Source organism: Bombina bombina, chromosome 7 (assembly GCF_027579735.1).
Source record: "Bombina bombina isolate aBomBom1 chromosome 7, aBomBom1.pri, whole genome shotgun sequence".
Lineage (NCBI taxonomy): Eukaryota > Metazoa > Chordata > Amphibia > Anura > Bombinatoridae > Bombina > Bombina bombina.
The window spans coordinates 228309752-228336963 of NC_069505.1; the positions used below are offsets into that span (position 1 = coordinate 228309752).

The 27212-nt window shown below is 41.4% G+C and overlaps 1 protein-coding gene across 2 annotated transcripts in view; it reads right to left on the minus strand.

Annotated features, from left to right (window-relative positions):
- The window catches only part of PIK3C2A (phosphatidylinositol-4-phosphate 3-kinase catalytic subunit type 2 alpha), a 530626-nt gene that overhangs the window by 147018 nt on the left and 356396 nt on the right, over window positions 1–27212 (minus strand). For both annotated transcript variants that reach the window (XM_053720635.1, XM_053720636.1), the window contains 4 exons: window positions 7327–7423; window positions 7136–7230; window positions 6051–6231; window positions 5623–5727 (listed from right to left, as the gene is read on the minus strand). In XM_053720635.1, coding sequence (XP_053576610.1) covers window positions 5623–5727; window positions 6051–6231; window positions 7136–7230; window positions 7327–7423 — 478 coding nt within the window. The remainder of the gene's footprint in view (window positions 1–5622; window positions 5728–6050; window positions 6232–7135; window positions 7231–7326; window positions 7424–27212) is intronic.

A 27212-nucleotide genomic window follows, 5' to 3' on the forward strand; every position in this document is an offset into this window, starting at 1 on the left:
ACAACAAACAAAGAAGATGTTTGACGAAAATCTTTGGTTGCCTGCAAATAAGTTTTCAAAACACGAACCACGTCCAAGTTGTGCAACAGACATTCCTTCTTACAAGAAGGATTAGGACACAGAGAAGGAACAACAATTTCCTGATTGATATTCCTGTTAGTAACAACCTTAGGGAGGAACCCAGGCTTGGTACGTAAAAACCACCTTATCAGCATGGAACACAAGATAAGGTGAGTCACATTGTAATGCAGATAGTTCAGAAACTCTTCAAGCTGAAGAGATAGCAACTAGGAACAAAACTTTCCAAGATAAAAGCTTAATATCTATGGAATGCATGGGTTCAAACGGAACCCCCTGAAGAACTCTAATAACTAAATTCAGACTCCATGGCGGAGCAACAGGTTTAAACACAGGCTTAATTCTAGCTAAAGCCTGACAAAAAGCCTGAACGTCTGGAACATCTGCCAGACGCTTGTGCAACAAAATAGACAGAGCAGATATCTGTCCTTTTAGGGAACTAGCTGACAATCCTTTCTCCAATCCCTCTTGGAGAAAAGACAAAATCCTAGGAATCCTGATTTTACTCCAGTAGAAGCCAAAAAAGATATTTAAGATATCTTATGATAGATTTTCCTGGTAACAGGCTTTCAAGCCTGAATAAAGGTATTTATGACTGACTCAGAGAAACCCCGCTTTGACAGAATCAAGCGTTCAATCTCCAAGCAGTCAGTTGCAGAGAAATTAGATTTGGATGCTTGAATGGACCTTGAATCAGAAGGTACTGTCTCAGTGGCAGAGACCATGGTGGAAGAGATGACATGTCCACCAGGTCTGCATACCAAGTCCTGCATGGCCACGCAGGCGCTATCAAAATCACTGATGCTCTCTCCTATTTGATTCTGGCAATCAGACGTGGAAGGAGAGGGAAAGGTGGAAACACATAAGCCAGGTTGAACGACCAGGGTACTGCTAGAGCATCTATCAGTACAGCCCGAGGATCCCTTGACCTAGAGATGTAACAACGAAGTTTGGCGTTATGACGAGACGCCATCAGATCCAATTCTGGTGTGCCCCATAGCCGAATCAGTTGAGCAAACACCTCTGGATGGAGTTCCCACTCCCCCCGGATGAAAAGTCTGACGACTTAGAAAATCTGCCTCCCAGTTCTCTACACCTGGGATATAGATTGCTGATAGATGGCAAGAGTGAGCCTCTGCCCATCGGATTATCCTTGAGACCTCTATCATCGCTAAGGAACTCTTTGTTCCGCCCTGATGATTGATATAAGCCACAGTCGTGATGTTGTCCGACTGAAACCTGATGAATCTGACCGAAGCCAGCTGAGGCCATGCCTGGAGAGCATTGAATATCGCTCTTAATGCGAGAATATTTATCGGTAGGAGAGCCTCCTCCCGAGTCCACAAACCCTGAGCCTTCAGGGAATTCCAGACTGCACCCCAGCCCAGGAGGCTGGGGTCTGTCGTCACTATAACCCATTCTGGCCTGCGAAAACACATTCCCTGGGACAGATGATCCTGTGACAACCACCAAAGAAGAGAGTCTCTGGTCTCTTGATCCAGATTTATCTGAGGAGATAAATCCGCATAATCCCCATTCCACTGATTGAGCATGCATAGTTGCAGTGGTCTGAGATGCAAGCGAACAAACGGAACTAATGAATTCCACTTGCCTAATAGTTGCCCTCATCTAACTTCACACTAACATCATTCCTACCTTTGCAGTCCCCACCTCCTGTTTCTCACCCTCCTACCCATTTAGATTGTAAGTTCCCACGGGAACAGGGCTCCCAATTCCTCCTGTATTTGTTTGTTAAATTTTGTCTGGTGTCTCATATTGTACTGTCCTTTTATCTTTGTTACCTATGAACAGCGCTGCGGAATCTGTTGGCGCTTTATAAATAAAGAATAATAATAATAATAACTATGTCCATTGCCGCTACCATTAGACCGATTACCTCCATACACTGAGCCACTGATGGCAGAGGAATGGAGCGAAGAGCTTGGCAGGTGGACAAAATCTTTGATTTCCTGACCTCCGTCAGAAATATTTTCATGTCCACTGAGTCTATCAGAGTCCCTAGAAATGAAACTCTTGTGAGGGGGGAAAGAGAACTCTATTTTTACGTTCACCTTCCACCCGTGAGATCTTAGAAAGGCCAACACTAAGTCCGTGTGAGACTTGGCTAGTTGGAAGGTCGACGCTTGAATTATAATGTTTAGATAAGGCGCCACTGCTATGCCCAGTGGCCTAAGAACCGCCAGAAGGGACCCTAGCACCTTTGTGAAGATTTGTCGCGCCGTGACCAACCAGAAAGGAAGAGCCACAAACTGATAATGCTTGTCCAGAAAGGCGAACCTGAGAAACTGGTGATGATCTTTGTGGATAGGAATGTGTAGATACGCATCCTTTAAGTGCACGGTGGTCATATATTGACCCTCCTGGATCAATGGTAAGATAGTCCGAATGGTATCCATCTTGAAAGATGGGACTCTTAGGAATTGGTTTAGGATCTTGAGATCCAGAATTGGTCTGAAGGTTCCCTCCTTTTTGGGAACTATAAACAGATTGGAGTAGAACCCCTGCCCCTGTTCTGCTTTTGAAACTGGGCAGATCACTCCCATGGTAAAAAGGTCTTCTACACAGCGTAAGAACGCCTCTCTTTTTGTCGGGTTTACAGACAATTGAGAAAGATGGAACCTCCCCCTTGGAGGGGAATCCTTAAAATCTAGAAGGTATATACCTGGGTTACAATTTCTACTGCCCAGGAATCCTGAACGTCTCTTGCCCAGGCCTGAGCAAAGAGAGAGAGTCTGCCCCCTACTAGATCCGGTCCCAGATCGGGGGCTACCCCTTCATGCTGACTTAGTGGCAGCAGCAGGCTTTTTGGCCTGTTTACCCTTGTTCCAAGCCTGATTAGGTCTCCAGGTTGGCTTGGATTGAGCAAAGTTCCCCTCTTGCTTTGCAGCAGAGGAAGTGGGACCACTCTTGAAGTTTTGAAAGGAACGAAAATTATTTTGTTTGGTCCTTGTCTTATTTGACTTATCCTGAGGGAGGGTATGACCCTTCCCTCCAGTAATGTCTGAAATGATCTCTTTCAGTGCAGGCCCGAATAGGGTCTTACCTTTGAAAGGGATGGACAAAAGCTTAGATTTAGATGACACATCAGCTGACCAGGACTTAAGCCATAACGCTCTATACGCTAAAATGGCAAAACCTGAATTCTTTGCCGCTAACTTAGCAAGATGAAAAGCGGCGTCTGTAATAAAAGAATTAGCCAACTTAAAATCCTTAATTCTGTACAAAATATCATCTAGTGGGGTCTCCATCTGAAGAGCCTCTTCTAGAGCCTCAAACCAAAAGGCAGCCGCAGTGGTTACAGGAACAATGCACGCTATAGGTTGAAGAAGAAAACCTTGATGAACAAAAATTTTCTTTAGGAGACCCTCTAATTTTTTATCCATAGGATCAATGAAAGCACAACTGTCTTCAATAGGTATAGTTGTACGCTTAGCCAGAGTAGAAATAGCTCCCTCCACCTTAGGGACCGTCTGCCATGAGTCCTTTATGGCCTCAGAAATGGGAAACATTTTCTTAAAAACAGGAGGGGGAGCGAACGGAATACCTGGTCTATCCCACTCCTTAGTAACAATGTCCGAAATCCTCTTAGGGACCGGAAAAACATCAGTGTAAACAGGAACCTCTAAATATTTGTCCAATTTACACAATTTCTCTGGAACTACAATAGGGTCACAATCATCCAGAGTAGCTAAAACCTCCCTGAGCAATAAGCGGAGGTGCTCTAGCTTAAATTTAAATGCCGTCATATCTGAATCTGTCTGAGGGAACATCTTTCCTGAATCAGAAATCTCTCCCTCAGACAGCAAATCCCTCATCCCTACCTCAGAACATTGTGAGGGAATATCGGATAAGGCTACTAAAGCGTCAGAAGGCTCAGGTTGTTCTTAACCCAGAGCTACTGCGCTTCCCTTGCAGCAACCCAGTCAGTTTAGATAAAACCTCTGTGAGGGTAGTGTTCATAACTGAAGCCATATCTTGCAAAGTGAAAGAATTAGACGCACTAGAAGTACTTGGCGTCGATTGTGCGGGTGTTACCGGTTGTGACACTTGGGGAGAACTAGATGGCAAAACCTGACTTCCTTCTGTCTGAGAATCATTTAATGCCAAATTTTTATAAGTCAAAATATGCTGTTTGCAATTTATAGACTTATCAGTACAAGTGGGACACATTCTAAGAGGGTTTTCCACAATGGCTTCTAAACAAATTGAGCAATGAGTTTACTCAGTGTCAGACATGTTTAACAGACTAGTAATAAAGCAAGTAAGCCTTGGAAAACACTTTATTTTATAAAAAAAAAACACAATTTGCAAAAACGGTACTGTGCCTTTAAGAGAAAAAAAGGCATACACAAACTGCAAAACAGGTTAAAATAGCTTTTTCTCAAATTTTAACAGTGTACCCACTAAGCTTTAGAAGGATTGCACCACAAGTAAATAAGCAATAAACCCCCAAATGAAAAAAACGGATTGAAATTGGTCTAAATTCGGTTAAAAACCCCTATTAGCACCTTGCCACAGCTCTGCTGTGGCCCTACCTGCCCTTAGAAACGAATATATGGGGTTAAAGCTTTGAATAGGCCCTCAGAAGATTATCAGGACCTCAGGAGAAGTTGCTTGCTGCTTGTCTGTATAACTAAATGCGCAACTGAGGCGTGAAAATAGGCCCCGCCCACCTCATTCGATGTTGCTGGGGCCTACACAAATCTAACCATGTGGGTTATAACAACCCCAAATAAGCCAAATGAACCCTCAAACAGATGTCCCATCAGAAAAAAATAAAAATGTTAATCCCAGAACACACAAACGTTTGTCCCAATTTCTTATAAATAAACTGTGCCCAAAAAAAACTTAGCCCTTTATGCAAGCTAGTAAAACCTCTTTCACACTAGGATTACTGCTTACCCTTCCCCTAATGGGGATACTGTCAGCCTTTCTGAGTTAACACAGTCTCTGCAGAAAATATGACTGAACATACCTCATTGCTGTATAGCAAGAAACCGTTCCTCACACTGAAGTTTTCCTGTACTCCTCAGCTTCTATGGGAACAGCAGTGGACCTTAGTTACAAATGCTAAGATCATAATCCTCCAGGCAGAAATCTTCATCTATGTCCTGCCTGAGAGTAAATAGTACAACACCGGTACCATTTAAAAATAACAAACTCTTGATTGTAGATAAAATAAAACTAACAGCTTAACACCTCTTTTACTTTACCCTTCCTGCTTAGAGCCGGCAAAGAGAATGACTGGGGGGTGGAGTTAAGGGGGGAGCTATATAGACAGCTCTGCTGTGGTGCTCTCTTTGCCACTTCCTGTTAGGAAGAATAATATCCCACAAGGATGAATCCGTGGACTCGGTACATCATGCAAAAGAAATAGCTAATACATGTATATGGCAAACTCTATCCACATCTAAAGCTTTATTTAAATAACCCATATTTGTTTTGGTGTACAATATTCCTTTAATGGTAGAATTTGCAAATCTTATTTGTTTATAGGTTGGTGTTCCATAACTAAGCACTTACCTTAACGTTAAGTTCTTTGGCGACCAAACTGGGATTCAAAGGCAGGCGACACTTGTTTTTTAGAAAAAGGAACTGTACTCGTTCCATACCCTCCTGAAGAACAATCTGCCAACAAGAAAACAATTAATACATAACTGTTGAAAATTAAAAGGTTAATTCTATCAGATGTGAGTTATACTAGAGATTGCATGATTAGCAATTACTCAGACTGCCATGTCAGACGTGCAATATACTGTGCATCTGTAAAACTCACTATTTAAACCCAAATTAACCAAAAAAGTTTTGGGATAAAATGACACAGTTTCATCATTAGTTGGGGAAAATTAACTAATTCCTGAACTTAATCAGTTGTATAAGAGCAATACAATTGCAATATCAATACATTCTTTTACATGCAAATCAGGAAGACATCTTGAAGTAAAAATTACCTGTCTAGATGACCCACTGGCCAGACGAACTTTTTCAGCAACAACACCTAACAACTGGGTGAGTCTGGTCTGCTTTTCCAGTTCTTCCCTCAGGCTTTTACCAACAACGGAAAGGAGTGTCCCAAGGATCTGTTCATATCTTGTCCCAAAATAAGGATCATTGAGTGAATCCTTCAGTAGCCTGAAACACAAAATATCCAGCTATTAAATTGGTTAATGCTATTTAATCCATAATGGAAATTACTAAGCATTTTTTATATACAAGAATTTTTAACATGGAGATTATTCTATACAGAATGGATATGCATAATAAATTCTAATAAGGAGCCAGTGTAAATATAAAATAATCATAAGGTCGTTTAGTATATCAGTGTGCTGATGTGTGAATCTAAAGCTTTTTGTGTGACTTTCCCACACACACGTATATATATGACAGATTCAATATGTTTTATAAGCCCAAATACAGCCTATGAAAAGTGTCTTGTGTAGGTTTAAATTATCTCATGATATGGCCAATAAGGGGCAGGTTTAAATTAGATCATGTTCCAAGCACACTATCACACTGCACAGCACAAAACTATAACTGGACATCCATTTTTTTCTCTCCTTAAATTTGTTACCAAAGATCCATTTTACCTGCTGGAGTGTATTAAATTGTTCACAAATATCTCATTTGCTTTTATTTCTCCATTTGAAATAGCTGGTATCAAATAGATAGTGTATCCCTACCTATACTGAAAGTTTATATACTTAAAGAGCCACTAAAGCCAAAATTAAAGTTTCAAGGTTCAAATAAAACATGTTAAATTTTTCACCAATTAAACATTTTATGGGGAATTAGTTAAGATGAGGAAATAGGTAAACATTTAGTCCATATGGTATTTAATTTTTTTTAAATATTTTATTTGGTTTTCAAGTCATACATATGGTATTTAATTCATAACTATTTATTATAGGCTACTCTAAGAATGTTTGATGCAAAACAATAAAATGAATGAATGATACAATATTACATAAATTGTTATTGGTACTGATTCAGAAAACAATTATGTATTAAAGTCAGTACTAAAAGCAAAACGTCTTACCAATACAAATAATGTGCTATCCGTATATTTCCCAAAGCCCGTGATAAAAGGAATCGTACAAGGGAGTTGTCCAAATAGATTTCATATTTTAAAGCCTAAATCCACAGTAAAAAAACAAAACAAAAAAAAAAGGATTTGTAAACTTTTTATACTGAACACTGCTTATTTTAGGGGTAAAGACAATACCTCACCTGGACAAATTGGGGGAGAAAATCTGTTAATTCATCATCACTTAAAGCGTCATCAATCCATTTTACAGCTATGGATCGTACTTCTTGGTCAGAGAACCTAGAAATTAATATTAAAAAAACACATGAAAACCGTAGCTCACGCAGACAAATGTGGTTTCTATTATGCACGCTGAATATACAAGATGATATAGCTAAACATTGGTGTTTATCATAATCTTTTAGAAAAAACTGAAATGAGTTAGAAATCCCCATAGCCTTTAGTGGTGTTTTTCTCTTGGTAATCATTAGATAAGGTTTTCTGAAGAATTGTGATTGACTCTTGAATTTGTTAAAGAGACAGTAAAGCCAAATTTAAAAACTCAAAATTAAAGTAGATCATGTAATTTTAAACAACTTTCCAATTTACTTCTTATTAAATTTGCTTTGTTCTCTTGGTATCCTTTACTGAAAACAAAATTTATGCTTACCTGATAAAATTCTTTCTTTCCGGCATGGAGAGTCCACGAAACATTCTAATTACTAGTGGGATATTAACTTTTGGCCAGCAGGAGGCGGCAAAGAGCACCCCAGCAGAGCAGTTAAGTATCACTTCTCTTACCCATAACCCCCAGTCATTCGGCCAAAGGGAAACGAAACAAGATAACACAAGGGTATAGAGGTGTCTGAGGACTAGAGAAAAATTGCTGTCTTAATTTATTTCCGGACATGGAGAGTCCACGACCCTCCCTTATTTAAATACATTTATCAGGTAAGCATAAATTTAGTTTTCTTTCCCATGGCATGGAAAGGCCACAAAACATTCTAATTACTAGTGGGAACCAATACCCAAGCTAAAGGGCCTAGAATGAATAGGGAGGGACAACAAGACAGGCGGACCTAAACTGAAGGCACCACAGCTTGAAGAACCTTTCTCACAAAAGCTTAGGCAAAAGTATAAAATTTGTAGAATTTGGAAGAAGTATGAATAGAGGACCAAGTGGCTGCCTTAAAGATTTGCTCCACAGAAGCTTCATTTTTGAAAGCCCATGAAGATGAAACAGCTCTAGTGGAATGAGCTGCAATTCTCTCAGGAGGCGGCTGTCCAGCTGTCTCAAAAGCTAAACGGATAACACTTCTCAACCAGAGAGAAAAAGAGTGGTAAAAACTAAATTTATGCTTACCTGATAAATTACTTTCTTTTATGATATGACGAGTCCACGGATTTCATCCTTACTTGTGGGATATTAACCTCCTGCTAACAGGAAGTGGCAAAGAGTAACACAGCAGAGCTGTATATATAGCCCCTCCCTTTCCCTCCACCTCCAGTCATTCGGCCGAAGGTTATAGGAAGAGAAAAGGAAAGGCTAAAAAGGTGCAGAGGTGACTGAAGTTTTAAAAAAATAAAATAAACCTGTCTTAAAACAACAGGGTGGGCCGTGGACTCGTTATATCGTAAAAGAAAGTAATTTATCAGGTAAGCATAAATTTAGTTTTCTTTTACAAAGATATGACGAGTCCACGGATTTCATCCTTACTTGTGGGAAACCAATACCAAAGCAATAGGACACGGATGAAAGGGAGGGACAAGACAGGAACCTAAACGGAAGGCACAACTGCATGAAGAACCTTTCTCCCAAAGATAGCCTCAGAAGAAGCAAAAGTATCAAATTTGTAAAATTTGGAAAAAGTGTGAAGTGACGACCAAGTCGCAGCCTTACAAATCTGTTCAACAGATGCATCGTTTTTAAAAGCTCATATGCCAGGCGGATGATACTTCTCAGCCAAAAAGAAAGAGGTAGCCGTAGCTTTCTGACCCCTACGCTTTCCAGAATAAACAATGAATAATGAAGATAATTGACGGAAATCCTTAGTTGCCTGTAAGTAAAACTTTAAGGCACGGACCATGTCCAAATTATGCAACATACACTCCTTCTTAGGAGGAGGATAAGGACACAAGGAAGGAACAACAATTTCCTGATTAATATTCTTATTTGAAACAACCTTAGGAAGAAATCCAGGTTTGGGACGTAAAACCACCTTATCACAATGAAAAATTAGATAAAGCGAATCACACTAACGCTGAAAGCTCAGAAACTCTTCGAGCAGAAGAAATAGCAACCAAAAACAGAACTTTCCAAGATAATAGTTTAATATCTATGGAATGCTAGGTTCAAACGGAACCCCTTGCAGAACTCGAAGAACTAAATTCAAACTCCAGGGAGGAGTAATAGGTCTAAATATAGGCTTAATTCTAGATAGAGCCTGACAAAAAGACTGAACATCTGGTATATTTGCCAAACGTCTGTGAAACAAAATGGACAAATCTGAAATTTGTCCCTTTAAGGAACTCGCAGATAACCCTTTCTCCAATCCCTCTTGGAGAAAAGACAGAATCCTAGGAATCCTAACTTTACTCCATGAGTAACCCTTGGATTCACACCAATAAAGATATTTACACCATATCTTACGATAAATCTTTCTAGTGACAGGCTTTCTAGCCTGTATCAAAGTATTAATAACTGAATCAGAGAATCCTCGCTTCGATAAAATCAAGCGGTCAATCTCCACGCAGTAAGCTGCAGAGAAATTAGATTTGGATGTTGAAAAGGACCTTGAATGAGAAGGTCCTGTCTCAATGGAAGTTTCCACGGTGGCAGAGAGGACATGTCCACTAGATCCGCATACCAAGTCCTGCGTGGCCACGCAGGCGCTATCAGGTTCACTGACGCTCTCTCCTGTTTGATTCGAGCAATCACGCATGGGAGGAGAGGAAACGGTGTTAACACATAAGCTAGGCTGAACGACCAAGGCACTTGGAAGTTTGCCATTCTGTCGGGATGCCATCAAATCCAATTCCGGTCTGCCCCATGTGAGAATCAATGAGGCAAATACCTCCGGGTGAAGTTCCCACTCCCCCGGATGAAAAGTCTGTCGACTTAGAAAATCTGCCTCCCAGTTCTCTACTCCTGGGATGTAGATCGCTGACAGATGACAAGAGTGGGCCTCCGCCCAACTGATTATCTTGGATACCTCTATCATCGCTAAGGAACTCCTTGTTCCCCCCTGATGATTGACATATGCCAGTTCTAAAATGTTTATCGGGAGGAGAGTTTCCTCCTGAGACCATAAGCCCTGTGCTTTCAGGGAGTTCCAGACTGCACCCCAGCCTAGCAGGCTGGCATCTGTTGTTACTATGAGCCACTCTGGCCTGCGGAAACACATTCCTTGAGACAGGTGGTCCTGAGACAACCACCAGAGAAGAGAATCTCTGGTCTCCTGATCCAGATTTGAGGAGATAAATCTGCATAATCCCCATTCCACTGTTTGAGCATGCATAGTTGCAGTGGTCTGAGGTGTAGGCGGGCAAAAGGAACTATGTCCATTGCCGCTACCATGAGTCCGATTACCTCCATACATTGAGCCACTGATGGCCGAGGAATGGAATGAAGAGCTCGGCAAGTGGTTAAGAGTTTTGATTTTCTGACCTCCGTCAGAAATATTTTCATTTCTACCGAGTCTATCAGAGTCCTTAGGAAGGAAACTCTTGTGAGAGGGAAGAGAGAACTCTTTTATATGTTCACCTTCCTCCCGTGAAATCTCAGAAAAGCCAACACGATGTCTGTGTGAGACTTGGCTAGTTGGAAAGTCAACGCCTGAATTAAGATGTCGTCTAGATGGGGGGGGGGGGGGGGGGGGGGCGGCGGAGCCAACCACCAAACAGAGCAGACGCTTTTATATAGAGCTCTCCAAACTAAAGCTATTTTAAACTACTAAATGCCATTGTTTCTTAGGCAAATATCAGATTTTTACTCCTATACATATGTCTTACCAAGTGGCCCTTGAACCAGCTTATTCAGTGAAGATTATAGAGAAGACGCTCAGACATAAAGCTCCAGTATGAAGCAGCCCTGAACCATGGAAGAAACAAGCCGCCATTTTAGGCCTTATCTTTTCTCTCTCTAAGGCAGATTAAATTGCATCACTTTTGCATCGCAAGTCGCAGTCACACAATTCAACGAGGAGGGGACCTGGACCTGCAACCAGACCCTCCCAACTCCTAATCCAACTATATTTGCCTTATCTAGTGATCGCTTTTTCGCTCAGGGCAGCTGAACCCCCCCTCGCCATCCCCCTCCCTCTCTCCCGCCGGGGACTATGCAGAGAGCTACGGAAGGACAGCGGTGAGCAACAATCTGTGACACTCCTTGGAAGCTGCCTATACACATATATTTTACTTCTCTCAGCAACATGGCACCTATGGACAGGGAGGAGGAAATATTGCAACATAGATCGATAGCACACTACATCGATCTCCAGCAAAGTCTGCAGGCACTTACGGATCTGGCTAAGCCCGAGCGGCTCCGTAGCAGAGAAGCACAGAGATCTGCTCAGACCGGAATAGAAAGCGACATCTGAGAGACAGTGAAATACCTACTCCACCACACGCCCCAGGGATTGTGAGTACATCACTTTACGATGAGTCTCTGAACACCGAGACATTCTCTAGTTGCCGCCCTATGACTCGGTCATCTCTGAGAGCAGCTAATATTGGGACACACTTTGCCTTTCCTCAGGACTCTTCCAGGCATGACCTAGGGAAGACGCTCAAAGGGGACTCAATACTGTATAAAACAGATTATGGTTCATTGCATTGTTTTACCCAGGTCTCCCCCACCTCCTTGTCAGTACATACGCGTAACCTGTGGGAATAACGGAATCAACTTTATGCTCCAGTTATAAGTTACCTTGTCTTACCCAAATCTGGAGTAGGTTAAATGTTTTTACCCACATATATAGAGCCCACTGGGTATGGGTCTGTTTAATGACAATTACCTCCTAATATGCCATGATCCTCCTTCCTTAAGTAAACGTCCCCCATGGTTTGTGACAGGAAGTAAGATAAGTCAGTATAGATACCTAACACTTCAGAGTCCTAACAGGGATTGTTAAGCCATACCATAAGCTGTGAAACTATTGTATTTGTGAAGTCTATTTGACGGATGTCTAGATAATAGTTGAAGGCTGCTCTTGTTCATTCAGAAGATTTCCTTTTTGTAGTACATAAGCCTCTAGGGTCTGGCAATGTTTATTTTCTTATGTTATCCTACTGTCTTCTTTGTTCTTTGAACTGGCCAGTTAGACTTGACTAAAATTCAAATATATTTGTATAGGCCATATGATTATATACTCACATAGACAAGCTCATAACTTACTATATCAGGTTTCATTAGTGCAAGTTAAACTTTTCTAACTTACCCTTACTCTATTTCATGTAAATATATTGACTGCATGACATATGAATATTGTATTTAACTGATGTTTGTTTGTTTAATATTTACCTCCCTAGAGGTCTGGTTATTATTGAATATGTATGCCACTCCTTATTTATGGGTCTCTGCAAAACCATCATATTTGGGATGAAAGAATACTTGGCTATGTACCAGCAGGCTTCCCTCTCCTGCTCCTTATACTTCAAACAAATACCCAGAGTACTTACCGGGTTCCTCTTCTCCCTATTTATACCTGCCACATTTAATTTAGAGCAATTTATTATGGCTCCGCTTCCCCCCCCCCCCCCTTATACTGGGTCCTATACCCATTTTTCTTTAACCCAAGCGGCTCTTGCCCGCTGTAATCCTTACCTTCTCTCACAGTACTATTATTGATTATATCTACCCATTGACACGGATCTCTTGATATATTATCACTTTGCATCTCCTTTAGTCTACAGAGAGTGGTCTTCTTGGCTTAACTCTCCACAAAACAGAGATATAATTATGCTAACTTACACTCATAATATTCCTCATAACAGTAAAAAGAGACCCTATTTTTACTCCTGAGAAATTACACCTTAATACTTGCCAGCAAATGAAGAACTATGTGTATGTTAAGTATAAGAAATCATTTTTACTTCCCTGTCTAAAACTTATCGTATACCTTTTTATGCCTGTAATTTCTATGCACATACCCATGTGGAGTTGTATTACTTTATTTTCTCTTGTTTGTCTCAATAAAAACATATTTAAAAAAAAATAAAAAAAAAATGATGTCGTCTAGATAAGGCACCACTGCTATGCCTCGCGGTCTTAGAACCGCCAAAAGGGACCCTAGCACCTTTGTAAAAATTCTGGGAGCCATGGCTAACCCGAAGGGAAGGGCCACAAACTGGTAATGCCTGTCCAGAAAGGTGAATCTGAGGAATTGATGATTATCTCTATGAATAGGGATGTGTAGATACGCATCCTTTAAGTCCACGGTAGTCATATATTGACCCTCCTGGATCAAAGGCAGAATAGTGCGAATAGTCTCCATCTTGAATGATGGTACTCTGAGGAATTTGTTTAGAATTTTAAGATCCAAGATTGGTCTGAAAGTTCCCTCTTTTTTGGGAACCACAAACAGATTTGAGTAAAACCCTAGCCCTTGTTCCGCTTTTGGAACTGGGCGGATCACTCCCATGGTATGTAGGTCTTCTAGACAGCGTAAGAACGCCTCTCTCTTTGTCTGGTTTGCAGACAATTGAGAAATGTGAAATCTCCCCTTTGGGGGGGAAGTCTTTGAAGTCCAGAAGATATCCTTGGAACACAATTTCTAAAGCCCAGGAATCGTGAACATCTCTTGCCCAAGCCTGAGCGAAGAGAGAGAGTCTGCCCCCCACTAGATCCGGTCCCAGATCGGGGGCTACCCCTACATGCTGTCTTAGAGGCAGCTGCAGGCTTCTTAGCCTGTTTACCCTTGTTCCAAGCCTGGTTAGGTCTCCAGACTGACTTGGATTGGGCAAAATTCCCCTCTTGCTTTGCAGCAGAGGAAGCTAAAGCGGGACCACCCTTGAAGTTCCGAAAGGAACGAAAATTATTTTGTTTGGTCCCCATTTTATTTGTTTTATCCTGAGGGAGGGCATGGCCTTTCCCTCCAGTGATGTCTGAAATAATCTCTTTCAGTTCAGGCCCGAATAGGGTCTTTCCTTTGAAAGGGATGTTCATAAGTTTAGATTTTGATGACACATCAGCAGACCAGGACTTAAAGGGACAGTATACACTCATTTTCATATAACTGCATGTAATAGACACTACTATAAAGAATAAGATGCACAGATACTGATATAAAAATCCAGTATAAAACTGTTTAAAAACTTACTTAGAAGCTGTCAGTTTAGCTCTGTTGAAAAGGCTGCTGGAAAGCCCACTGCAAGTGGCAAATAAGACACTCCCCCCTCCCCCTTCTTTTGCATATGAAAAGACCCTTTACACAAACAGGAGCAAGCTGGAGAAGGTAGCTGACAGTATTCACATAAAACTTTGGGGCTTGGTTAGGAGTCTGAAAATCAGAGCAATGTTATTTAAAAATAAGCAAAACTATACATTTATTTAAAAAAAAACAACTTTATGGGCTATATAAATAGATCATCTACAAAACATTTATTCAAAGAAAAAATGAGTGTATAATGTCCCTTTAAGCCATAGCGCTCTGCATGCTAAAATGGCAAAACCTGAATTCTTTGCCGCTAATTTAGCCAGTTGGAAAGCGGCATCTGTAATGAAAGAATTAGCCAACTTAAGGGCCTTAATTCTATCCATAATATTCTTTTAATGGAGTCTCCACCTGGAGAGCCTCGAACCAGAAAGCAGCTGCAGTAGTTACAGGAACAATGCACGCAATAGGTTGGAGAAGTAAACCTTGATGAACAAAAATTTTCTTCAGGAGACTCTAATTTTTTATCCATAGGATCTTTGAAAGCACAACTGTCTTCGATAGGTATAGTTGTATGCTTAGCAAGAGTAGAAATAGCTCCCTCCACCTTAGGGACCATCTGCCACGAGTCCCGCATGGTGTCAGATATGGGAAACATTTTCTTAAAAACAGGAGGGGGAACAAACGGAATACCTGGTCTATCCCACTCCTTAGTAACAATATTCACAATCCTCTTAGGGACTGGAAAAAACATCAGTGCAAACAGGAACCTCTAAGCATTTGTCCATTTTACACAATTTCTCTGGGACCACTATAGGGTGACAATCATCTAGAGTCGCTAATACCTCCCTGAGCAATAAGCGGAGGTGTTCAAGCTTAAATTTAAAGGCCGTCATATCAGAATCTGTCTGAGGGAGCGTCTTTCCTGAATCAGAAATTTCTCCCTCAGATAACAAATCCCTTACCCCTACTTCAGAACATTGTGAGGGTATATCGGATACGCTACAAAAGCGTCAGACGGCTCAGCATTTGTTCTTAACCCAGAGCTGTCACGCTTTCCTTTTTAAACCAGGCAGTTTAGATAAAACCTCTGTGAGGGTTGTATTCATAACTGTGGCCATGTCTTGTAAAGTAAATGAATTTGACGCACTAGAGGTACTTCGCATCACTTGTGCGGGCGTTACTGGTTGTGACACTTGGGGAGAGCTAGATGGCAAACCCTCATTCTCTTCTGTCTGAGAATCATCTATTGTAATATTTTTAAGTGCAAAAAACATAATTTATGCTTACCTGATAAATTTATTTCTCTTGTAGTGTGTTCAGTCCACGGGTCATCCATTACTTATGGGATATATTCTCCTTCCCAACAGGAAGTTGCAAGAGGATCACCCAAGCAGAGCTGCTATACAGCTCCTCCCCTCACATGTCATATCCAGTCATTCGACCGAAACAAGACGAGAAAGGAGAAACTATAGGGTGCAGTGGTGACTGGAGTTATAATTTAAAATTTAGAACCTGCCTCAAAAAAAAGACAGGGCGGGCCGTGGACTGAACACACTACAAGAGAAATAAATTTATCAGGTAAGCATAAATTATGTTTTCTCTTGTTAAGTGTGTTCAGTTCACGGGTCATCCATTACTTATGGGATTACCAATACCAAAGCTAAAGTACACGGATGATGGGAGGGACAAGGCAGGAACATTAAACAGAAGGAACCACTGCCTGTAGAACCTTTCTCCCAAAAACAGCCTCCGAAGAAGCAAAAAAGTGTCAAATTTGTAAAATTTGGAAAAAGTATGAAGTGAAGACCAAGTTGCAGCCTTGCAAATCTGTTCAACCGAGGCCTCATTCTTAAAGGCCCAGGTGGAAGCCACAGCTCTAGTGGAATGAGCTGTAATTCTTTCAGGAGGCTGCTGTCCAGCAGTCTCATAGGCTAAACGTATTATGCTACGAAGCCAAAAAGAGAGAGAGGTAGCCGAAGCCTTTTGACCTCTCCTCTGTCCAGAGTAAACGACAAACAGAGAAGAAGTTTGTCGAAAATCTTTAGTTGCCTGTAAGTAGAACTTCAGGGCACGGACCACGTCTAGATTATGCAAAAGACGTTCCTTCTTTGAAGAAGGGTTAGGACATAATGATGGAACAACAATCTCTTGATTGATATTCCTGTTAGAAACAACCTTAGGTAAAAACCCAGGTTTAGTACGCAGGACTACCTTGTCTGAATGAAAGATCAGATAAGAAGAATCACAATGTAAGGCAGATAACTCAGAGACTCTTTGAGCCGAGGAAATAGCCATCAAAAACAGAACTTTCCAAGATAAAAGCTTAATATCAATGGAATGAAGGGGTTCAAACGGAACACCCTGAAGAACTTTAAGAATCAAGTTTAAGCTCCACGGAGGAGCAACAGCTTTAAACACAGGCTTAATCCTAGCCAAAGCCTGACAAAAAGCCTGGACGTCTGGATTCTCTGCCAGACGCTTGTGTAAAAGAATAGACAGAGCAGAAATCTGTCCCTTTAGCGAACTAGCGGATAAACCCTTTTCTAAACCCTCTTGTAGAAAAGACAATATCCTAGGAATCCTAACCTTACTCCATGAGTAACTCTTGGATTCACACCAATATAAATATTTACGCCATATCTTATGGTAAATTTTTCTGGTCACAGGTTTCCGAGCCTGTATTAATGTATCAATAACCGACTCCGAGAAACCACGCTTCGATAGAATCAAGCGTTCAATCTCCATGCAGTCAGCCTCAGAGAAATTAGGTTTGGATGGTTGAAAGGACCCTGAATTAGAAGGTCCTGCCTCAGAGGCAGAGACCATGGTGGACAGGACGACATGTCCACTAGGTCTGCATACCAGGTCCTGCGTGGCCACGCAGGCGCTATCAGAATCACCGATGCTCTCTCCTGTTTGATCTTGGCAATCAGTCGAGGCAGTAACGGAAAAGGTGGAAACACATAAGCCATGTTGAAAACCCAAGGGGCTGCTAGTGCATCTATCAGCACCGCTCCCGGGTCCCTGGACCTGGATCCGTAGCAAGGAAGCTTGGCATTCTGGCGAGATGCCATGAGATCCAGTTCCGGTTTGCCCCAACGAAGAATCAGTTGAGCAAATATCTCCGGATGAAGTTCCCACTCCCCCGGATGAAAAGTCTGGCGACTTAGAAAGTCCGCCTCCCAGTTCTCCACGCCTGGGATGTAGATCGCTGACAGGTGGCAAGAGTGAGACTCTGCCCAGCGAATTATCTTTGAGACTTCTAACATCGCTAGGGAACTCCTGGTTCCTCCTTGATGATTGATGTAAGCTACAGTCGTGATGTTGTCCGACTGAAACCTGATGAACCTCAGTGTTGCTAACTGAGGCCAAGCTAGAAGAGCATGGAATATTGCTCTTAATTCCAGAATGTTTATTGGAAGGAGTTTCTCCTCCTGAGTGCACGATCCCTGAGCCTTTAGGGAGTTCCAGACTGCGCCCCAGCCTAGTAGGCTGGCATCTGTCGTTACAATCGTCCAATCTGGTCTGCGAAAGGTCATTCCTTTGGACAGATGAACCCGAGACAACCACCAGAGAAGAGAATCCCTGGTCTCCTGGTCCAGATACAGTAAAGGGGACAGATCTGAGTAATCCCCATTCCACTGACTCAGCATGCATAATTGCAGCGGTCTGAGATGCAGGCGCACAAATGGCACTATGTCCATTGCCGCGACCATTAAGCCGATTACTTCCATGCACTGAGCTACTGATGGGCTTGGAATGGAATGAAGGACACGGCAAGCATTTAGAATTTTTGATAACCTGGACTCCGTCAGGTAAATCTTCATCTCTACAGAATCTATAAGAGTCCCTAGGAAAGGGACCCTTGTGAGTGGAAACAGAGAACTCTTTTCCATGTTCACTTTCCACCCATGCGACCTCAGAAATGCTAGAACTATCTCTGTATGAGACTCTGCATTTTGAAAACTTGACGCTTGCATCAGAATGTCGTCTAGGTACGGAGCCACCGCTATGCCTCGCGGTCTTAGTACCGCCAGAAGTGAACCCAGAACCTTTGTAAAAATTCTCGGAGCAGTAGCTAACCCGAAGGGAAGAGCTACAAACTGGTAATGCCTGTCTAGAAAGGCAAACCTTAGGTACCGATAATGATCTTTGTGAATCGGTATGTGAAGGTAGGCATCCTTTAAGTCCACTGTGGTCATATACTGACCCTCTTGGATCATGGGTAGGATGGTCCGAATGGTTTCCATCTTGAACGATGGAACCCTTAGGAATTTGTTTAAGATTTTTAAGTCTAAGATTGGTCTGAAGGTTCCCTCTTTTTTGGGAACCACAAACAGATTTGAGTAAAACCCTTGCCCTTGTTCCGTTCGCAGAACTGGGGGGATCACTCCCATCACTAAGAGGTCTTGTACACATTGTAGAAATGCCTCTTTATTAGGTTTGTTGATAACCTTGACAGATGAAACCTCCCTTGTGGAGGAGAAGTTTTGAAATCCAGAAGGTATCCCTGAGATATAATCTCCAACGTCCAGGGATCCTGTACATCTCTTGCCCAAGCCTGGGCGAAGAGAGAAAGTCTGCCCCCCACTAGATCCGTCTCCGGAAAGGGGGCCCTGTCTTCATGCTGTCTTAGGGGCGGGAGTAGGCTTTCTGGCCTGCTTGCCCTTGTTCCATGACTGGTTGCCTTTCCAACCTTATCTGTAACGAGCAGTAGTTCCTTCCTGTTTTGGAGCGGAGGAAGTTGATGCTGCTCCTGCCTTGAAATTACGAAAGGCACGAAAATTAGACTGTTTGGCCTTTGATTTGGCCCTGTCCTGAGGAAGGGTGTGGCCCTTACCTCCAGTAATGTCAGCAATAATTTCCTTCAAGCCGGGCCCGAATAAGGTCTGCCCTTTGAAAGGAATATTCAGTAGTTTAGATTTAGAAGTTACATCTGCTGACCAGGATTTAAGCCATAGCGCTCTGCGCGCCTGTATGGCGAATCCGGAATTCTTAGCCGTAAGTTTGGTTAAATGCACTACGGCATCCGAAACAAACGCATTAGCTAGCTTAAGCGTTCTAAGCTTGCTCAAAGTCTCATCCAATGGTGCTGTGCGAATCGCCTCTTCCAGAGACTCAAACCAGAATGCCGCTGCAGCAGTGACAGGCGCAATGCATGCAAGGGGCTGTAATATAAAACCTTGTTGAACAAACATTTTCTTAAGGTAACCCTCTAATTTTTTATCCATTGGATCTGAGAAAGCACAACTATCCTCCATCGGGATAGTGGTACGTTTGGCTAAAGTAGAAACTGCTCCCTCCACCTTAGGAACCGTCTGCCATAAGTCTCGTGTGGAGGCGTTTATAGGGAACATTTTTCTAAATATCGGAGGAGGGGAAAAGGGCACACCATGTCTATCCCACTCCTTGCTAATAATCTCTAAGCCTTTTCGGTATAGGAAAAACGTCAGTACACACCGGTACCGCATAGTATTTATCCAGCCTACATAATTTCTCTGGGATTGCCACCGTGTCACAATCATTCAGAGCCGCTAACACCTCCCCTAGCAACACGCGGAGGTTCTCAAGCTTAAATTTAAAATTTCTGAATCCGGTCTCCCCGAATCAGAACCGTCACCCACAGAATGAAGCTCTCCGTCCTCATGTTCTGCAAATTGTGACGCAGTATCAGACATGGCTCTCGTGTCATCGGCGCGCTCTGTCCTTAACCCAGAGCTATCGCGCTTGCCTCTTAACTCGGGCAGATTGGATAATACTTCTTTCATAACATTAGCCATATCATGTAAAGTGATTTGTAAGGGCCTTGATGTACTTGGCGCCACAATCTCACGCACCTCCCGAGCGGGAGGCGAAGGTACTGACACGTGAGGAGAGTTAGACGGCATAACTTCCCCCTCGTTGTCTGGTGATAATTTCTTTATCGGTAAAGACTGACTTTTATTTAAAGTAATATCAATACAATTGGTACACATATTTCTATTGGGCTCCACATCGGCTTTTAAACATAATGAACAAGCAGATTCCTCTGTATCAGACATGTTTAAACAGACTAGCAATGAAGCTAGCAAGCTTGGAAATTACTTTCAATAAGTTTACAAGCAATATAAAAAACGCTGCAGCGCTTTTCAAAAACACAGTTGAATAACAATGAACTAATTCAGTTATAGTCAACAATTTTTAACAGTAAATGTATTAATTAGCAGAGGATTGCACCCATTAGCAAAAGGATGATTAACCCCTCAATACCCAAAACGGATAATCAAATTAAGATTTAACGCTTTTATCACAGTCAGTCAAACACACTGTCACAGGTCTGCTGTGACTGATTACCTACCTCAAAAACGAATTTTGAAGACCCCTGAGCTCTCTAGAGACGTCCTGGATCAAGGAGGAAGAAGCAGGAAGACTGTGCTAGAATTTTAACTGCGCAACAAGGCGCTAAAAAAAGGCCCCTCCCACTCATATTACAACAGTGGGAGACCTGATATAACGGTTTCTATGCAGAAAAATACGTTAGCCATGTGGAAAAAAATCATGCCCAAAAAGATTTATCACCAAAGTACCTCACAAAAACGAATAACATGCCAGTAAACGTTTAAAAAACAAACTTTTTCAATGTCATGCAAAGTAATCACTAAGCCTGCTACCAGTTGCTTCTACTGCAGATAAGGCTTAAGCATTATTTCAGTATTAACAGTATTTTCTCAGTCAAATTCTAGTCCCTAGAAAATAACTCAACTGCGCATACATTTATCAGCCTGATACCAGTCGCTACTACTGCATTTAAGGCTGTACTTACATCATATGGGTAACAGCAGTGTTTTCTTAGTCAATTCCATTCCCAGAAAATATTATACTGCACATACCTCATTTGCGGGGGACCCCGCATGCTATTCCCATTTTCTGAAGTTACCCCACTCCTCAGAATGTCGAGAACAGCCAGTGGATCTTAGTTACGTCTGCTAAGATCATAGAAAACGCAGGCAGATTCTTCTTCAAAATACTGCCTGAGATAGAAAAACAACACACTCCGGTGCCATTTAAAATAACAAACTTTTGATTGAAGAATAATTAAGTAAAAAACTCCAACTCCTCTCGCGACCTCCTTCTTTGTTGAGGGTTGCAAGAGAATGACTGGATATGACATGTGAGGGGAGGAGCTATATAGCAGCTCTGCTTGGGTGATCCTCTTGCAACTTCCTGTTGGGAAGGAGAATATATCCCATAAGTAATGGATGACCCGTGGACTGAACACACTTAACAAGAGAAATATGCTCTTTATAGTTTATAGACATATCAGTGCAAGTGGGACACATTCTAAGAGGGGGTTCCACAATGGCTTCTAAACACATTGAACAAGGATTTTCCTTGGTGTCAGACATGTTAAACAGGCTAGTAATGTAACAAGCAAGCTTGGAAAACACTTTAATCAAAGCAAATAACACTTAGAAAAAAACGGTACTGTGCCTTTAAGAGAAAAAAAGCTGCACAAACTCTGCAAAACACTGTAAAATAGCAGTAAACTCAACAAAATGTTTACAGTAGCATCATAAAGCCTTAGTAACTTTGCACAGCTATTCAAATAAACAATTAACCCCTTAATGTAAAAACCGGATTGACAAAACGTCAAAAACCGGTAAAAAAAAACCTTCAGCACCTTGCCACAGCTCTGCTGTGGCGCCTACCTGCCCTTTAGGAACGATTTGTGGGGAAAAAAAACTTCTTTACAGCCCTCAAACACAGTAGGAACCTCTGGAGAAGCAGCTGGATGTCTCTGAGGAAAAGAAACTGCACAACTGAGGCCTGAAAATAGGCCCCTCCCACCTCACTCGATGTTTTGGGGCCTAAAAGAAACACACCAGAGTGTTTCTAAACTAGCCATGTGGGTTAATAACCCTTAAACCAGCCACAATGACCCCTTAAAGTCCCTCAAAAAACGTTATATTTGCATTTTTTATAAATATACAAAAACGTTTTTTCCTATCAGTGTCACCAGTAACTAATGAGCCCTTTATGCAAGCTGGGATTCCTACTAAGTGTCTGAATACCCTTTCCTCATAGGGATATTGCCAGCCTTTTCTAGAATTATCACAGTCTGTCTAGAAAAAAAAAATAGACTGAACATACCTCAATGTAGTTTAGCCTGCAAACTGTTCCCCCAACTGAAGTTATCCTGTACTCTTGTGAGAACAGCAGTGGATCTTAGTTACAAAGTGCTAAGATCATCATCCTCCTTGCAGAAATCTTCATCCCTTTTCTGCCAGAGAGTAAATAGTACACACCGGTACCATTTAAAATAACAAACTTTTGCTTGAGAAAATAAAAACTAAAATTTTTGTCACCACACTCACTTTACCCTTCCTAGTTACTTAGAGTAGGCAAAGAGAATGACTGGGGGGTGGAGCTAAGGGAGGAGCTATATAGACAGCTCTGCTGTGGGTGCTCTCTTTGCCACTTCCTGTAGGGAAGGAGAATATCCCACAAGTATGGATGAATCCGTGGACTCGATACATCTTACAAGAGAAATATAATGAAAACCTGAATCATGGCAAATATAAGTACAATACATATATTTAAAACTTTATATAAATACATATAGTGCCAAACCATAGCTGAGAGTGTCTTAAGTAATGAAAACATACTTACCAAAAGACACCCATCCACATATAGCAGATAGCTAAACCAGTACTGAAACGGTTATCAGTAGAGGTAATGGAATATGAGAGTATATCGTTGATCAGAAAAGGGAGGTAGGAGATGAATCTCTACGACCGATAACAGAGAACCTATGAAATAGATCTCCCTTGAAGAAAAACATTGCATTCAATAGGAGATACTCCCTTCACATCCCTCTGACATTCACTGTACTCAGAGGAATCGGGCTTCAAAATGCTGAGAAGCGCATATTAACGTAGAAATCTTAGCACAAACTTACTTCACCACCTCCATAGGAGGCAAAGTTTGTAAAAACTGAATTGTGGGTGTGGCGAGTGTTGTATTTATAGGCATTTTGAGGTTTGGGAAACTTTGCCCCTCCTGGTAGGATTGTATATCCCATACGTCACTAGCTCATGGACTCTTGCCAATTACATGAAAGAAAGCAGTACCCCTAAAACAGGTTCAAATACTTTCCACAAGGATTTAACCCCTATATAATGCTGGTACCTTAAAATCTAGAAGAGAAAGCACTTACCTGTGAATCCTGCTCTGTAATGCAGGAACTGTTTTCTGAGGTGTGGCAGCTTTTCCATATCTACCAGGGACTTATAGAAAAGAAAGAACAGAGTTACCAACTCTGGCTTTCTATAATAGGAGTAGCAATAATGTTAGAAGTTTAAGCAAAGTCCACCTTGCCATCTTCTAACTGCAAATAGCCACCATTACTCTTACTAAAGAGATTGACATGGACACAGCATAGCTCCAATCCTTGCTTGCAGGAAAAAGTACCCATTAAAAGGATTAAAATCTTCAGACACCATCTTCACCATCCTCCCGTGATCAAGGCAAATAGAATGACTGGGGGTTATGGGTAAGGGAAGTAATACTTAACAGCTCTGCTGGGGTGCTCTTTACCTCCCCCTGCTGGCCAGGAGTGAATATCCCACTAGTAATTAGAATGTTTCGTGGACTCTCCATGCCATAGGAAAGAAAAGTAAACTTAGGTAGACTCAGAAGAAGCAATGTACTTCTGGGAGCTAGCTAAACACATCTGATAACCCAATGACAAAAGGCATCTATGTGCAGCTACCAATTACCATGTGACACCACAAACAATACCAAGAGAACAAAGCAAATTCAGTAAGAGAAGTGAACTGAAAAGTTGTTTAAAATTGCTGTTCTGCCTCAATCATGAACATCAATTTTGACTTTAATGTACCTTGTTTTTTTTAACTTTTATTTTTGAATCCAGATACATAATGGCATGGAAGAAGATTCACAGAAATTACATGTTCACATATAACAGAACAGTGGTTACGACACACCTCCCGCCTCGCAGGGCAGAGGAGTGTCATCAAAAGTAGGCCATCTCCACACCTGGATGCAAATCTGTTTTTTTCTTACTTATTTTTAAAAACTACACACACATGAATAACAAGAACATAAATAACAAAAACATAGTAAGCATAAACATCATAACATAGGATAACACCCCAACAAGAGCCACACCATTCGGGTCATCTGCTCCGGGGGTCTGAAACCTCTCGGCACAATCACATTGGTTGTTCATGGTGGATCCCTGTGTGAATCATGTATAGCTTCAGTGTGCGAGTGGGGGGGGGGATGGGGGACACATCTGCCAGCCAAATTCTCCTCAAGAATGAATAATGAGTTACGAAAGGGGTGGAGTATTCTGTGTCTCAAGCTGGGAGAGATGTACATTAGGTAAGGTTCCCATTTATAAACAAAAGCTTTAATTCTCTTGTCTAAATCCCCCTGCACGTCAGCCTGTTCGATAAGAATTTGGGCCTTCACTGCATATGTTCGTTTCTTGAAGGGAGAGGCTCTAGCAGATATCCAATATTGTAAGATGAGCCTTCTGGTAAGCAGAATGACAGAGTGTAAAAATTTCTGGTGTGGCGGTGCGATGCCCATGTGTTGTAAGAAAATAACACTAGAGGCCGTCATAGTCGCAGTCTCCTTCAGAATTTTCTGAAGCCAGTAGATGACCTTGCCTCATAATTTTTTTAATTTAGGGCAATCCCACATAAGGTGAATAATATGAGGAGACTCAGCTGAACATTTATTACATACATCTAGTGCTTGTGGGATCCATTTAGCTCTTAATTTTGGTATAATATACGCATGGTGAAGTAGCTTTGTGTGTGCCTCTCTCGAGTAAGCCGCGAGTGTAGCCCTGTGGACCTTATAACCTTATAGAAACTTGTTAGAATCTCCTGTGAAGTAATTGAGATGTCCCTCGTCCGCTGCCACTTAACGTGCATTGCTTGTATGACAGATTGCTCTAGGTTGGCTAAGATCCGACTATAAATGTGAGTGATGGAGTGGGTCCCCTGTTTCGTAATAAGGCATAATTTATCAATGTTGGAGTTTGTATTTCTCAGCATGTCAGTTGAGATAAGGGTCTGAACATAGTGTCTGGATTGGAAATAGGCAAACATGGAGCCGGCAGGTATGTGGTATCTCGCAGTCTGTGGAAGGGGAGAATTTGAAACGTAATGGGGTTAAAAAGTTGCGCGATTGAAGTCAGACCTTGAGTCTTCCAGTGTTGAAAGGGCTGGGTAGTGTAGTCAGGGATGAATTTAGGATTGTCTTGTATAGGCAAGTATTTGGTTACTGTCCTATCTAAACCCCAGAATCAACAGAGTTTATGCCAAGCTCTCAAGGGGTCCCGAAACAGTATGTTTTGGGAGACATGGCGAGGAAGAGCAGCTAGAGTGGCATGTGGGAGGTGCAGTAATATCTAATTCCACTAAAGGACAAATACCATTGTATATTAGGGAACCCCAGACCACCTGCGTTCAGCGGCATAGACAATTTTGTCATGTTGATTCTATTATTTTTTTGATTCTATACAAATGAAGGTAAAGATGGATGACGGAGTTTGTATATCTTTACTATGAAGGAGGAGGGGTAGCATCTGCAAGGGGTATAAGATTTTGGGCAAGACTATCATTCTTAGCAAGTGGATTAAATCCCTGAACCAGACTCCGTATATTTGCTATAGTTTTAGGTATATTTAGGGGGTAAATACGTGTGGGGTCAATATATAAAAGGAAACCCAAATATTTGAAGGAGCCTGGTGTTATTTTAAGAGTGGTATCATAGAGGTTTGTGCCACTTTTGTTTTGGAGCCACGTCACCGCCGATTTATCTACATTTATTTTGTATCCCATGAATCTTCCAAATTGTGCCAAGATATTGAGCAGTTTTGGAACATTTAATGCAGGCTCGTCAATATATAATAAGAAGTTGTCCGCGACCAGAGAACGATGCAGTGTTTGAATGTCCCTTTTTTTTAATGCAAATATATGTACATTATGTTTTATATTCATGACTGATTTTTTTTTACATCCTTTTAACAAAAAACATACTGTAATATTCTTTTCCTGATCACAATAAATTTCAAGATAGATATAGATAGGTAGATAGACAGGTAGATATATAGATATATGATAGATGAACAGACAGAAGTTCTTCTTGCATGAAGAATGTACACACACACATTTTTATGTAAAAATAAAAGGGATGTAAGCTTTACTGAATGATAGACTAGATACGGAAACAAACAATAGTTTGGCTTACATGTTAGGATATACACATCAGTGCCAAATAGAAGCAAAGTAATCACTTGCTTAATCAAACAATTTATATCAGTCACGTGAAAAATACACAAACATGTAGAGCTCTCTATTAGAAAAAGTCCTCACTCGCACAAACAAAAAATACTGGTTTCAGCTGCCTTAATGGAAATCTGAAAACATAATTTGTTCACTTATACTTTAAATGCATTGTTCATGTATCAACAGAGTTAAAGTTTACTTTCAAATTAGTTCCATAGACAAATAGATCTGATGTGCACTCACAGGAGTATATGTTATGTATGCTATATACTGGTATATTTTTCTTTTTAATGTAACTGAGAATAGTTATAATTCAGCAGCAGAAGGGAAAATTAAGCTATATTTATGGTACTGCCACCAATACAATAGATGACTTAAAAATACTATAATTCTGTAATGCAATCTATA